This window comes from Denticeps clupeoides, chromosome 4 (genome assembly GCF_900700375.1).
Source record: "Denticeps clupeoides chromosome 4, fDenClu1.1, whole genome shotgun sequence".
NCBI lineage: Eukaryota > Metazoa > Chordata > Actinopteri > Clupeiformes > Denticipitidae > Denticeps > Denticeps clupeoides.
In genome coordinates this window covers 3,957,434-3,972,654 of record NC_041710.1, presented here as the reverse complement: position 1 = coordinate 3,972,654, position 15,221 = coordinate 3,957,434, and the positions used below count along the sequence as shown (strand labels likewise).

General features: G+C 48.9%; 2 protein-coding genes across 2 annotated transcripts; one reads left to right on the top strand and one right to left on the bottom strand.

Annotated features, from left to right (window-relative positions):
• The first annotated feature begins 2,460 nt into the window (after positions 1-2,460).
• angptl4 (angiopoietin-like 4) lies at positions 2,461-6,875 on the top strand. Its single transcript, XM_028977253.1, has 7 exons — positions 2,461-3,050; positions 3,560-3,670; positions 3,767-3,857; positions 5,565-5,678; positions 5,796-5,891; positions 6,231-6,509; positions 6,590-6,875. Exons 1-7 carry the CDS (start codon positions 2,553-2,555, stop codon positions 6,781-6,783), a joined length of 1,383 nt encoding a protein of 460 aa, XP_028833086.1. The 5' UTR covers positions 2,461-2,552; the 3' UTR covers positions 6,784-6,875.
• Positions 6,876-12,250: 5,375 nt separating this feature from the next.
• Positions 12,251-15,152, bottom strand: ndufs7 (NADH:ubiquinone oxidoreductase core subunit S7). Its single transcript, XM_028977721.1, has 8 exons — positions 15,103-15,152; positions 14,736-14,769; positions 14,596-14,640; positions 13,942-14,059; positions 13,205-13,384; positions 12,832-12,878; positions 12,578-12,666; positions 12,251-12,483 (listed from the first exon to the last, which is right to left on the bottom strand). The coding sequence occupies exons 1-8, from the start codon at positions 15,113-15,115 to the stop codon at positions 12,386-12,388; spliced, it is 624 nt and encodes a 207-aa protein (XP_028833554.1). The 5' UTR covers positions 15,116-15,152; the 3' UTR covers positions 12,251-12,385.
• Positions 15,153-15,221: the final 69 nt, after the last annotated feature.

Genomic DNA, 15,221 nt, shown 5'->3' with positions numbered 1-15,221 from the left:
CACAGGGTGGCAGAAGAACATGTTCATTTCCCAGCCAGCTCCTCTGCAGGACCCCGAGGGAAAGGAACTTCACACACCAGAACGGCAGTTGACAGGATTTAAATTCTCCCATCATCCTTTTCTGCAGCCAGCGCTCTCACCTCACCTCGAAATGTCCAGAAAAAGCTTTTATCTGTGTAGAAAAGTGTGTGTACGGAACGGTATCTACCATAAATGCCAAATATTTCTGCTTTGTCCAGCTGGAGATAGGTGAGAGCCAAGAGCAGCGGGTGAGCGCCACTGACGTGAATTTCAGAGGCCTGAGAAATTCAGCCATGTTCTGTTGTGCTGAAACGTGAAATGCCTGGAGTGTCTGTGGTGAAATCATATGCACAAATTATAGCAATTTTATAATTATTTTGAGACCATCCCAAGATTTTATTCCAAAATAGAAAACCTCAGCCATGCCCCTGAAGATGGAGCTCAGTCGCACAAATTAAAAAGAAATTTTTCTGCGTACGAGGGCATTTTTTAAATTGGGTCATTTATGATCTTTTACATTTATATTAGTATGGATATACTATGGATATGGATATTTAATAAATGTTGAGTGACTAACCTTTGTTTTGTGTTGATGACTGTGGATGACAACCCAGATTACTAGAATATTTCCTATGATCACTTAATAAATATACATCTACAATTTCTTTAGATTCACTAGCAGCTCGGCCCCACCTGAAGTCTTTGTGTAGACGTGTCTGTGGTACAGAGCTGAACGTCTTTTTCGCTTCTTTTGCTGGGATTAAGGATGATGCAGATGTTGTGCGCTCAGAATTTGGGTAAAAGGTCAAGCTGCTCTGCTGGGAGGGGGGGGGCTCGGCCATCTTGGAATTGGAAATGCAGCTGTTTCTATGGTTCCGCTAATGATCCAGTCACGTTGCACCCGTCCGCAGGCTCGGCGTGGCTAACGCGAACCCGCTGAACTGTCAGGCGTTTCACGCCACGGTGGCAGGTGCCGCGCCGGGCGGGTCCGTGCCAAACGCGGCCCGCCGGGCCGATCCGACAGGCTCGGCCCGCCGGGCTCCGTTTCTCGGCGTCGCGTGATTCGCCCTGAATCGTTCAGCCTACGCTGATGCCAGTGTCAGCTCAGATGACCTGATTAGCCGCGAGAAGGCCCTGGTGTCTCAAACCCGATAGCTGTTTGATAATCTGCTCGACGCAGTCAAAATTAACGCACGGAAAATGCTTCGGGTCAAAACAATCAAAATGGTTTTATCTTTGGCACGAGTGGCAGTCTGGGTAAGTGGCACCCGGTAACCCGCCCCATGACTCGAGCTCCCCGGCCGGTGTGAAACACGTCACGGACGGGTTCGAACGCGGAGGCCTGGAGGGCCATCGATTCACGCGCCGAGAATCATTTTAAAGACTCCGGAACCCCGCGGCCAGGCCCTCCACATTCTTCCCATATTTCACCACCAAGTGGGAAGATTACCAGAGAACCTTATTCCGGGCCGAATGGCATCCCGTTTTTTTTTTTTTTTACCACCAGACAACCATAAAGCGTCCTCCGGTGGAGCGGCGTGGCGAGCAGAGTACAGTTATAAACTCTTTATAGCCCGTATATTGTGCATTATCTGTAAGACCGTAATCATATAAAGTGTGCCGTTCGTTCTGTTGTTCTTACCGTGCTGTGCCGCTTGAGAAACACAAGCACCTAAGACGCCACATTCCTCTCGTGTTTTATACTTGAACAATAAACCTGATTATGTTTCTGTAATTACGATTTAGGCACCAGCATTAAAAAACAGCCCGTACGTGATTCGTGTGCTAGATGTCGGTGAAGTCGTTTAAAACCGGAGGTTGTCGGGTCCAGGAGGCTTCCTGGTCCAGTCTGGTCTGAATTGGTTTTTTTTTGTGCCAGTAAAACTCAGCCCCCGGCCGCCGGTGAACTTTCCCCTAATTCTCACAGTCTGCCTCGCTCCCCGCCAGCGGAACAGATCACCTCGCAGCACAGAGCAGCACGTCCACCTCGTCACCGAGACTCGCCCTGCACCCCGTCCCCCCCTCACTCCCTCCCGCCCGAACCCCGGGCCTGAGCGCATTCCAGCTTTTTGGGGGGGGCTGGAGTGTTTCGTAATGCCTGCGCTCCCACCAACTCAGCACCGCTCGGGTTTTTGGGCCCAGGAACCAGTTTTGTCCTTTTGAACGATGTTTACAGGACACTCTTTTTTTTTTTATTTGATGGTCACACCCCAACTCCGTCCAGAATTCGGCGCTGATACTTTACTTCCAGTACCGGCATCCCTTGTTCCATCTGGGCCCTTGCTCAATGCTTCCTGCTGCATGAGTCAGGAGCAGGGAGAGCAGAAACCCGAGTGGACACGCCCACCCACGTCGGCCAGCCAATCAGGGCGCTTCGCCCGAGCAGGCAGTGAGTATAAAGGGAGAGCCTGGCTCTGCACGGCATGCACCTCTGAATCTCCTGACTTTAGCTTGCAGAGTTGAGCACCTGCTTGACTTCAAGAGCAATTTTTTAAACGGGAGACCAAGAAGCCGAACGGAAGGAGACCAGGATGAAGTTCACGCCAGAAAAACTGATGGCCTGCGCTGCAGTCGTCTGCGTGGTGGCAACCACGGGAACAGCCTTCCCATTCGAAAGGAAGAGCTCCGCCGGTAAGGAGAAGCGGGTCCAGTACGCAGCCTGGGACGACGTGAACGTCCTCGCCCATGGTCTGCTGCAGCTGGGCCAGGGGCTGAAGGAGCACGTGGACAAGACAAAGGGCCAGATGAGGGACATCATGGCCAAGCTGAAGTCCTTCAACGGCACCGTGGCTGAGCTGGGGAAGCAGACGCAGCAGCTGAGCGAGGACAGCCAGGTCCTGAAGAGCCGGGCCCAGGGGCTGGAGGACCGAGAGAGCCAGGTGCTGAACGTCTCGTCCGAGCTGCGGGAGAAGGCGGAGGAGCTGCTGGGGGAGAGGCGTCAGGTCCACGACAGGATGGACAAGCTGGAGGAGAAGGTGGACGGCATGCTGCAGGGAGAGGGCAATGTCAGCGATGCTCGAGTTATCCAGGTAGGTCCAGAGCTGCTGCTTCCTTTCTTCTGACAGATCTCCGCAGTTTAGGCGACAAATGTCCTGGAATGTCCTGAAATGTAATAATTACACGTCTGATCTGTGGTGATGACCAAAAAAAAAAGTTTTATAATGGTTTAAAGTTAAGATGGTCTGTGGTCTTAGTCTCTTCTCTGAGCTTTTTGTAATGTTCGTGACAGTTCTGGACTGGATTACATGGTGCTAATCCTGGTCGGTGTGTGCGTGTGCGTGTGTGTGTGTGTGTGTGTGTGGTTGTGCGTGCTGTACGTGCTGTGCGGACAAGAGAGCCCCCCCGCCCCTTTTTTCCCGACATCCTCCACCTGGAACAACTTAAATAACCTTTCATCGCCCGGTTAAAGAGAAACGACCGCTGGTCCGAGTGCTCCGCTCTAAACGCAGTTACGCAATGAAAAGGAATCGTGCGTAACGGCGCATGCGTAACAACGACGCGTCACATTTTAATTAAAATGGTCTCCTCTTCCTTCCAGCTGATGCTGGAGGCGCAGAACCGCCGCATCGACGACCTGGTGGAGCGGATCAGGCAGCAGCAGGAGAAGCTGGAGAAGCAGAACGGCCGCATCCGAGCCCTCCAGAACCAGGTGAGGAGCGCGGCACCGGTACGCGCCCGCTGAGAGCCGCGTCCGGAGCCGGAACCTGCCGATTTAAACCCGTCTCTCCCCCGTCCCTCCCCGCAGATCCAGGTGAGCGGCAGGTCCCCGCCGCGGCGGAGCGGAGAGGAGGGCCGCCCGCAGAACGGCGGCGCCGAGCAAGGCGACTCTCCCGCCGGTGAGTCCACGTAATTTACATTTACATTATTCACCAGAGCGACTTACAATCAGTAGTTACAGGGACAGTCCCCCCCTGGAGACACTCAGGGTTAAGTGTCCTGCTCAGGGACACAATGGTAGTAGGTGGGATTTGAACCTGGGTCTTCTGGTTCATAGGCGAGTGTGTTACCCACTAGGCCACCACCACCCTAATGTAATACAGTGGCAGGTTATTTGTCTTCTGATCCGCATAAAAAAAACCTTTTCATGCTCCACCTTTAATACACAATACGCGTACAGGGTTTTAGTGGCCTAGTGAGTAACACACTCGCCTATGAACCAGAAGACCCAGGTTCAAATCCCGCTTACTACCATGTCGGATCTGAGGTGAAGACCAAAAAAAATAGTTATATATAAATAATAATAAAGTAAAATAGCAGTAATTGTTCTTGGGGGGGGGGGGTGAGGCCTGAAGTGGGTGAAAGTTGAGCGGCAGCTGACCTCAGTCGGGTTTAAACACCATTATTGTTATTATTATTATTATCCTTCTTTTTTTTTTTGGGAGGGGGGATCTGGCTCGGCTCCAACTGGGAGAGAGTTCGCCGGCCTCGGCCGGTGTTGAGCCGGGGTCGCGGCAGGGCCGGGGATTTTGCCGTAAATCTCACACAGACTCCGTCGGCGGGGGCAATTTGCTGAATCCTAGAATGCCGTGTCCCCCCGACCGGGGCCCGCTGGCCCGGGTCCAGGCCAACTCGTGCGCAGCGGCCCGCCGGGCCAATTTTAGTGCCGTGAACTTTGTACAGACATCTTTCTGCCGGTGACCACTCCTCCTCCGCGGCGAAAACAACGGTCACGCCGCTCAAGAAAGCGTAACCTTTCCCCCAGATCTGTCAGTGGCAGACGTCCCGCGGCGTCCCCACCCCCCCTCGTCCGCGCAGACCCCCGCCTCCCAGTAATGAATGGGAAGTGTGTCAAAGTTGAGGGGAACATCGACACCCACACAGCCAACCCAAACATCCAAAAACAGCGACCAGACCCTTTTATTTTTCTTTCCACCGCCCCCCACCAGCCCCGACTATCTCTTATCGACTGTTCCCAGAACAGCGCGTCGCAGGAACACCAGACTTCCCCCGGCGTGTTTGCGCGGAGGCTCAGGGAGAGCCCGGACGCATTCCGCCCCGGCGGCGTAGTGCGGGGGCAGGGGGAGCTCATATAGCAGCATTCCCCGGCCACGCAGTGTGCACGCAGCCTTACGTCACCGGCCCCGGCGCGGTGCACGTGAAGGAGGAACGCCGGCCCCCGGTGGGCGAATGAGGGCCCGCTGTAATCAATAGGGCCGGCCCCAGCTGAGGGAAGTCGGCTTGGGAACTGGGAGAAAGGTCATGTTTACACCCTGCATCGTCTCGGCCTGCTTTTAGTTACGCTGCTCCACAGGCCTTGGGCCTCCGATAGCTTTACTGAGTAAGACAAGGGCTTTAAAAATAGAACGATTACTAATTAGAACATTGTTCATAACAAGGATCTAAAAAGATTTTTTTTTTTTTAAATTTCAAAATAAAAAAATCTGCATATAAAAAAATAAACGTAATAATGGGTTTAGTCTAATCAATTTAAAATAGGAAAGCACGGTTTGAACTCAGACTTTGGCATTATTAGATATAAAATAATCGATATAATCTAATAATTTTATTTATTTGTTTTTTTTTTTTTTTTTTTGCTTTTACAGAAATGGCTGCCGATTGCCATGAGCTGTTCCTGCGCGGCGAGACCAGCAGCGGCGTTTACACCGTCCAGCCCAAAGACTCGCAGCCATTCGACGTCTTCTGCGAAATGACAAATGGTGTGTAGCTCCGCCCCCCCCCCCCAAACCCCCACAAAACTCGATATTTTAAACTCCTCAACAGTGTCCAGGCTCACGTCATTCCCGGCTCATCCCTGTTCTTTCCCGTGTTCACAGAGGGCGGCTGGACCGTCATCCAGAGGCGCCAGGATGGCTCTGTTGATTTCGACCAGCTCTGGCAGGCCTATCAGAACGGCTTCGGGAACCTAAACGGTAAATTTCCGTACATTTCATGTCCTCAACCGGCCCCAGTCGGTGTTTCTGCGGATTATCCCCCCCCCCCTCGTGGGGGATCTCTGATCTCGGGGGGGGTTGGGTCAATCCCGACTGAGTGGGCTTTACCGCCTGATCTTAACACCTCATGCCAGCTGAAGGGGGCTTTAATCACGCCGAGTGACTTAATCAGCCAGTCTTCCTCGCGCAATTCGATTAACAGATTACCAAATTTCAAATTCAATTACCTCCAATTCCTGCACGGCGAGTGGATTATCTGCACCGGCCTCAGACCTGATCAAAGTGAATTAAAACGCTGTGCTGGTCTGGTTCCCGCAGGGGAGTTCTGGCTCGGCCTGGAGAGAATCCACGCTCTGTCCAGGGCCGGCGACCGCGTCCTGAAGATCCAGATCTCCGATTGGACGGACAAGGCGGAGTCGGTGAGCTACCCGTTCCGTCTGAGCGGGGAGGAGAGCAACTACACCCTGCGCATCCTGGACGCCCCGGCCGGAACCCTGGGCCGGGCGCTGGCCACTGACCCCTCCGGCCTGCCCTTCTCCACCCGGGACAAGGACAACGACCAGAAGAGCGACATCAACTGCGCCCAGCACCTGTCCGGTAAGTGTTTCATCGCCGCGCCATCGCGGGGGAACTCCGAAACAGGAAGTGGCACTAACCTTCCCCTCTCTCGGCGCCAGGTGGCTGGTGGTTCAGCAGCTGCGGCCGCTCCAACCTCAACGGCAGGTACTTCCTCACCCCGCCGCCCAAGCAAAGGCACCAGAGGAAGCAGGGGGTGTTCTGGAAGACCTGGCACGGCCGCTACTACCCGCTGAAGACCACCGCCATGATGGTGGGCCCGCCCGAGATCGAGGCCACGCGCGGCGCCCTCTGAGCTGGAGGCTGAAGCCGCCGAGGTGCCGGGGGGTGGGGGGGGCTTAGCAAAGGTCTGTCCAAGGAGACCAGGGGTGCCAAAAAAAAAAAAAACATGGACTCGGAGGTGCTTAATTTGCCAAAAGATTTGTCCCCTGTCCTCCCCAGTCACCAGATTTTGCTCGCCTCCAAAGACTTGAGCCCCGACATTTGCCACCCAATCAGCTCGCGGCGCGCCGAGTGTGCCCATGCTGAGCCGGGCAAGTAAGGACGGATCGCGAACAGACCGCAGGCGTCCGCTCTGCGAATGCTTTAGCGCGTGTCGAGACCCATCGGGTCTCCCCTTTAGAGCCTAAACGTCCTTTTTTTCCGCCGGGACCACACTGACCGAGCAGCGGCCGGAGGGGGGCCGCGGCATCGGTTGCACAGCGGCATTATCCGAAGCTGGTCACGTTCTAAAAGCCTGTTACACTGTACGTGTGTTTACTTCCAGCTCCGCGGCCGCGTTCCGCGGGGCGTATTTGTATTTTTCTTCAGTCACATTGACTCTCTGTGTGTCTCTATTCGTTTTTTTTGTCCCCCCACCTGTAAATACTGACAGAGTCCCTGTTCAGGCCCCATGTAAAAATGTTTCATAGACGGTTTACAGCTGTGATGGTTTGCATTGTGCTTTATTTATGTCTGCATTTCTTAATGACTTTTTGTTAATAATTTATTATGTGTGTTTGTTTTGGGTTTTTTTTTTATTGTTGAATGTTTTTTTATATGTGAAATTATTGAACTAAATGCCTATATCTCCCAGCCCTTCTGTGGGCTAATAAAATCTCTCTAAAATATATATATATATGTATATTTCTGCCTGCGATACTTATTCTAAAAAAATGAAAACACTTTATACCCTGAAAGAAACTAAAAAATAAAAGAATTCAAAAGGCCAGTGCACCCTGACATCTGCCACCACAGAGCAGGTGACAGAAGTGGAATGTTCTATCCCTGCTCCGGCTTGCCGAGTGCCCCAAAGCCAAGAAACCATCAAAGTGTCGCTGTTTTTCTATAAGCCTTCGAGTTCAAACAGCGGCCACGCTGCTCGAGCTGCGTCCGCTTTAGACAGGAATATACAATCGCATGTAGAATATATGAATGGGTATAAATATATACCGATGATGAGGTAGATACACATACATACATATATATATATATATCAGATGAATTACAAAAAATCCATTTCCACTGCATTTCAGCCCTGCCACAAAGGAACCTGGTAGAAGGTGGTAGTAGCCTAGTGGGTAACACACTCGCCTATGAACTGGAAGACCCAGGTTCAAATCCCACTTACTACCATTGTGTCCCTGAGCAAGACACTTAACCCTGAGTGTCTCCAGGGGTGACTGTCCCTGTAACTACTGGTTGTAAGTCGCTCTGGATAAGGGTGTCTGATAAATGTAAACCTGCTGAGATCATTTCAGTGATCCTCTGGTTAACAGTGTTAAGTGAGAGTGTTGAGGAGCACAAGTCTGGAGATCATTCTGTCATTCTTCCTCTGGTTACCTGCAAGGAAACGCATGCAGTCGTCATTGCGTTGCATAAAATGGGCAAGGAAACTGCTGCAAGAAGATTCCACCTAAATCAAAAAACTTTCAGATCATCAAAACTTCAAGGAGAGAAGTTCAAGTGTTGTGAAGAAGGCTTCAGGGTACCAAAGAAAGTCTAGCAAGAGTCCTGAGAGCTTGCTCAGGAATGGCAGCAGGCAGGTGTGAGGGCATCTGCACGCACAGTGAGGACGAAGACGTTTGAAGGACGGCCTGGTGTCAAAAATGACTCCAAGACAAACATCAAGGACAGGCTGATATTCTGCAAAAAGAACCAGTATTTGTGTCATCCTCAAATCTAATGGCCACAACTGAAGATGCCTGCAGACTAGTACCAGCCGACACAGGAACAATTTCTTCCTGAACTGTCACACACATTGCAACTACAGTCCCTGACAAAAGTCTCGTCGCTTATCTATTTTGTAAAAACACCTGCTATTAACCTGACTTTTAATTAATCAATTGGTGTTCGAAATAGCTCATATGAAAAGCTAAAACCCTCCCAAATGATGTTTAATGCATTAAAATGAATTAGTTTCACCCCAACAATGGACTCTTCTCTCTGCTGCGATCAGGGAAGTGCTTTCGTGCCCTGAAGTCCAACACAGAGAGAACGAGGAGGATCTTCTTCCCGCAGGCTGTCCGAGCTCTCAACCACAACACTACATAGAACTCCAGCACTTTCACTTTCACCTCCAATCACTGGGATCTTTGCACAAAATCACTTTGCACAAAATCTTTGCGCTTTTTACCTTACTGCTCTTTTTTTTATGGCTCTTTTCTTTAAACATTGTCTTTCACTCATTTGCACACCTTCACCCTACCAGTTTCACATATTTTATGTTAAAGACGTAAAAGTGTAATATTTGGTTATGTTTGCAATATTTGCATATTGGTTCATTGTATACTTGCATCATTTGCAATACTGTGGTCTGTGGCAGTTGCAAAAAGCATTTCACTGCATATCATATCGTGTGTGACTATGTATGTGACAAATAAAATTTGAATTTGTGAAAAAAAGATTTAGCATTTAATCAAGACAGAAAGGTCTAATCTTGGCAAGACGAAAGTTTTGTCACCTATACAGCAATAGAAAAAAAGTACAAAAATACGTCAGCAAATTTAGTAGTGGTGCTGTGAGATCCAAATTTAATATCTTGTATGACTTCTATGAGCTTGAAGGACTTCATCCATGCGGTTTGGCAAGAATTCATACAATTTTTTTATTACGTCATCAGGAATAGCAAAGAAAGCAGTCTTGCATTCCTCCTAGAGTTCATCAATATTCTTTGGTTTCATCTTCCATGCTTCCTCTTTCATCCTAACCCACACATGCTCAATGATGTTCATGTCTGGTGACTGGGCTGGCCAATCCTGGAGCATCTTGATCTTCTTTACCTTGAGGAACTTTGATGTGGAGATGGAAGTATGTGATGGAGCACCATCCTGCTGCAGAATTTGGCTTCTTTGGTCCTTGGCAAATGCCACATGGTTTTTCCCAATCGTCTTTTGTTTAGTGCTGGCTTCTGGGCACTGATTCCACCATGGAGGCCATTTCGAGACAGAATCCGACAAACTGTTCTGGTTGACACAGGGACTTCAGGTGACCAGGTCTCATGGAGCCTTTGGATTTTCAAGCCAACAAACGGTCCCATCAAGCAGTTGTCTTGAGGGGGGGGGTCTGCCTGACCTGGGCTTGTCAAAATGTCTCCAGTCTCGTCAAATCTTTCTTTTATCCTCTGTTCTTGATGCTGAGACAGATTGAAGGTGTCTGCCACATCAGCGTTGGCGCTGATCTTCAGGGTGAATCTTAGGCATGTGTGCAGAAGTCTAGCTGCAGTTGATGTGAAGGTCTAGTGTGCTGGGGTTCTTTTTATACACACCTGAGACCTAATTGATCCATTATTAGGCGACAACACTTATGTCTTTGCAAAAATGTACTTTTATTTTATACTTTACCAAGCTTTGAATATTAGAACACTTTTTGACAGTTTCGCTTTGCACTGAAACATTATTACAAAAGCTGTTGGGAATAAAAAGAGGCATTTCTTGTAAAAAAAAATATATTGATTCGAAATATATTTCTGCGACACTTGTGGTCAATTTGTACACAAGACTTTTGTCAGGGACTGTACACTTTATGTGCATTTGCGATATTATTCCAGTAATCTCAGTATTTTTCTGTATGTAAGATATCAGACGCCATCAAGTTTCTTGTATGTATTTGCTCACATACTTGGCCAAAGAATGCAATTCTGATGGGAGACAAGCTGATGCGGGAAAGCCCATTAATCCGGTGACCTTGGCCGATGGCGGCGGAGCGGCAGATGCACTGCGGCGCACGTGGAGCCCTCCGGCGCTGCCATCTGACTGGATTTTGCCACGTCACTCTCAATGTTTCACACCCAAGGAAAATCCCTTCGCGAGTTAAAGTGGAATTACCAGCAGCCGGGGGAAGAAGCCTGGCACCCAGGAAGACGGGTTATGCCAGAGTCTCCTCCGCTGCCGCTGTGTGTGCCGGCGTCTGGACAAGGCATGGAATAAGGGGCCGTCATCATTACATAATACACTTAACAAGACCAGACACCAGTCCATGCCACTGCACGAGCATGCCGGAGTCACACATTGACGGGGATTTGAGAAGAAAGGCTGCTGAAATGCAGCCAAGCACATGCCAGACAGATATGAAACCCATCTTGGGCAGGTTTAGACCAGCCTCCATACTGTTACTGTACCAGTGGTGGGATTAATGTACTTAAAAAGTCTTTTAATAGCAGAATATTAGAATGATCTACTATAATGGAACTCAATGGCATGTTGTAGGTGCTACAGCAGGAGAGCATGTCTGGACAGAGAAGAGCAAGGTGTGGGGAGGGGGGCAAAGGGTAAGGAGAAATATGCAACGCACACCATGGAAGTGAGTTTCCTCCACTGCAAGGGAGGCACGACGGGAACCAGGGCCAGAGGGGTGTGAGAAGTGCAGGAAGTGCACCGAGTCCATCCAGTTAAGAGGCATTACAGGAGAACAGCTTAGTCTCCACTGCCGCTCATGGCCCAGAATCAGAGATCAGGGTGGCTTAATTAAGACGCTTGTTGATTGCATGCAGTGCTAAGGTAATATATCTTTCAGAAGGCTTTTCTCATGCACTGGTGGTTTTATTCCCATATAATTCATGTTCAAATAAAGAGCAGCAGCCCTTAGAAATGACCGCTGCGTGTTTTTGAGACCGAGGAGCCGTGGCGCTGGCTTCATTGTCAAACAGCGACGCCGTGTGTTTGAAACGAGGAACTGCAGGACTCTGAATGTCGTCGGTCGTATCGTTCATATTTTGGGTTTAAAATCTGTTGAATTGCCTTCACGTTATCCTATTAAAGTCCATTTACACACAGACCCGAGGGATTCTTATAATGAGCTCGGAGATGGCCACCACTAAATCGATCTAATCAATGAGCTGATCAATTGAGACAACCTGTGTGCCTTGAGCTGCAAGAATCATTTTATTCAACAGAAAATGGTCCATGCTGCTAAAGCATCTTTGTCTTGCTAAAATTGGCACAACTGCCAATCATAAAACATAGTAAATTTGACATAAATGCTCTGTGTTGAATTGCATTTGTGATACACTGTGTGATTTGCCATTGTGTTTGCCATTGTGATACACTGCAGCACAGCACACGGTGACACAACGTAATGTGTCCTCTGTATTTAACCATCACCCTCGGTGAGCAGTGGGCAGCCATGACAGGCGCCCGGGGAGCAGTGCGTGGGGACGGTGCTTTGCCAAGAGCCGTAAACACATGATTTGATGCTACAAGTGACAAGTAGCACTCATCATTTACTTTGTCACCGCTTTTGTAAAATCTTTTTTTTATTTGGTGAACAAAAGAGAAAAAAAAAGATAAATGTCCAGAAGAAAGCTTTATTGTAATGACATAATAAAGTCAAAGTAAAGACTGAAGAGTGAAACCATTATGGTCTATTGCCAAAAGACATTTATACTGATATAAATAACACACGCGCATGCGCAACGGCGCTCATTTGCGGTACCAAATGCGCATCTTCTTCTCCCGTTTGATTTTCCTCTGCAGCTGCAGGCAACCGTACAACAGAGCCTCCGCCGTGGGTGGGCAGCCTGGGATTCAAACCGGGAAAGACGGTGAGTTGGTCATAGTCACAGCAAAAGGCCTTAAAACAATTTGCAGGCATAATGAAAGGGTCTTCCTCACCTGGGACGTAAATGTCTACAGGGACGATGCGGTCGCAGCCCCTCACAACAGCGTAGGAGTAGTGGTAGTAACCTCCTCCATTGGCACAGCTGCAGTTCACACACATTTGTGGCAAAATGTTGACATCCATTTATAATTGCATTATATAATAATGCTTCTACATTAGAGCATACTGACCACTGGTAGCTAAAAGAAATCATCTTAATTCTACTGCATCATTGGTTCAAGAATGGAAATGTTCCGGTTCATCTTACCTTCCCATCGAAATCACATATCTGGGCTCGGGCATTTGGTCATAGACCTGTTGGAGAGAAAAAAAAAAAAAATCAATCAATAAGTTTCGAAACAAGATATACCAATCTACGATATTGAAATTTATATATACGTGTATGAGAGACAGAGTATATACAGTAATGTGCAAAAGTGCAGATATATGAAAGAAGAACTGGGATTGGTCTCTCTCAACTCTGTAATGGAGCGCCTACAAGCAAAAATAACAATCTTTCTCTGCGCACATCATGTCATTTAAAATTCTGCAATAAACGGTTTAGTTAAATCAATTATTTGTTTTGAATTGGGGCTTTTAGACTTTTGGACAGTAGACTGAAATGTAATGGATTTGTATACCTTACGCAGTGCGGGGGCCATTTTATTTGTAAGCGTCCCAGCAACGATCATGACGTCGGCCTGTCTGGGGCTGGCTCTGAACACCACGCCAAAGCGGTCCATGTCATAGCGGGGCGCCGCCATGTGCATCATCTCCACAGCGCAGCACGCCAGGCCAAACGTCATGGGCCACAAAGAGCTCTGGAGCACAACATACATTCTTTCAGAGTACCAATCTACACACACACACACACTTCCAGAACGTCCTGCTGGTTCACAGAACTACGCCATTTACCAGACGCCCTTATCCAGAGCGACTTACAGTCAGTAGTTACACGGACAATCCCCCAGGAGACACTCAGGGTTTAATGATGACACAGTTAAGTGTCTCACTCTGGGACACATTGGCAGGAAACTATTTATTTATTTATTTAAATCATGTGCATAGACAAGACACACACATTATTTTGTATTATTGACATTCAGACATCAAGACCAAGAAATGCATTTGTCAAAATTGGGGATGTGACGAGACCCGAATTTTTCAGTGACCGCCTGTCCATTACGGTGATCTCTGGGCATGTTTACTCGTACGTGGCAGGATTTTGCGTATTGTGAGCACCGCCACAGAAGATGCTGTTAAGTGCGAGATCTCATCAGACCCCCTAGTCAAAACACAATAAAAAGCGGAAAGGAAACCTTTAAATTTACTTGACCCTTGACCCCATGAAAGAGGAAATAATTGGTGCATTACCCACCCTGCGAGCCCAGTTCACCAGGTCGTCCAGCTTGGTGATGACATACTCCCCCTTGCTGCTGGGTGCTGAGGCAGGCCTGCTGGCCACCGCTGTACTCTTCTCTCGGAACGGAACCAGGCTGGAGCCGAGCGGGAATGGGAAGAAATACGCATTTACACATTTTTCAGAAAAGAATTTCCACACTTATTGTCAGAGACAAGGCAAATTTTCATGACCACACGTTCACTGGGGAAAAAAAAAATTCCATGATAGTTCCAGGATTTTAATTCGGTAAGGGAGCGACAGTGGCGCGCTTGCATTTATCCAACAAAGTCAAATCCCCACTACTACGGCCCTACTTCCTTGCCTCTCTGGCTTGAGGAGAGTTCTTCCTCCTGGTCCTGCCGAGCCTTTGCAACTGTGGTTCGACTTTATTGTGTGTCTGTGGATTAACAAAATTTAATAATCTATGAACAATAGAAATAAACTTTCCTTCCCGCTCCACGTTCAAACACTGGAGGCACGCCATCCGGCAATCTATTACCGATCAGAGTTGGCATTTTCAGTTCAACAATATTTTTGTAAATTTAGCTGTTTTTTTTTTTTTCTTTTCACATTTGTACAGAACGTCTGGTCATGAGAATACTGCCTTCGTGTCAGTGCATCTGTATTTACCCATTCTGCGGTAAAATCTGCTTGTGGCAATAAAGAGAGCACGTCCTGGGGGAGAAAAGAAACACCCGTCAAACCTAAAACGGAAAGAGCGGACAAATCACGGTCGAAATATCGCGATACTTGCATGCGCGGCCGCGTACCTGCTGAAGCTCCCCAACCTGGAAACACGGGACACTGTGAAGACACGGACGACGATTTCAGGACACATAATAATTATAATAATAATAATAATAATGATGATACGTGATGTTACAGGACGTTACGTAAATATACATAATATATACAAATATACATAAATCGACAACAGACGCTCGGATGTGCGTAACCCAGGCGCTAGCGGGGTTAGCGCAAGGTCACGCCTTTTCCTAACGCGCCACCGGCCGAGCGCCGTTCCTCGGGGCGCCGGTTCCCGTCGTGCCGCGACAACGCGGACGGCGGCGCGTCACAACGCGACGCCGCGCTCGGCCCGCCGCGTCGTTCTGGCCGAGCGGGCTGCGACAGGCTCACCTAGCGCCTCCATGTCGGCGAGCGGGCTGACGCGTGTGACGTCACGTCCGGTCACGTGCGAAGGCTCTTCGGCGATTTCCGAAAGCAAAAGAAGCTGCATTTAGCATCAGGAAGTTGTA

Excerpts from the sequence above, each read along its gene's own strand:
- angptl4 (XM_028977253.1), top strand. The coding sequence starts at position 2,553 with ATGAAGTTCACGCCAGAAAAACTGATGGCCTGCGCTGCAGTCGTCTGC. Across the intron at positions 3,671-3,766 it reads TCCGAGCCCTCCAGAACCAG|ATCCAGGTGAGCGGCAGGTC; the intron begins GTGAGGAGCGCG and ends CCCTCCCCGCAG. Across the intron at positions 3,858-5,564 it reads GCAAGGCGACTCTCCCGCCG|AAATGGCTGCCGATTGCCAT; the intron begins GTGAGTCCACGT and ends TTGCTTTTACAG.
- ndufs7 (XM_028977721.1), bottom strand. Across the intron at positions 14,060-14,595 it reads CAGATTTTACCGCAGAATGG|CCTGGTTCCGTTCCGAGAGA; the intron begins GTAAATACAGAT and ends GCTCGGCTCCAG. Across the intron at positions 12,667-12,831 it reads TATGTGATTTCGATGGGAAG|CTGTGCCAATGGAGGAGGTT; the intron begins GTAAGATGAACC and ends TGTGAACTGCAG.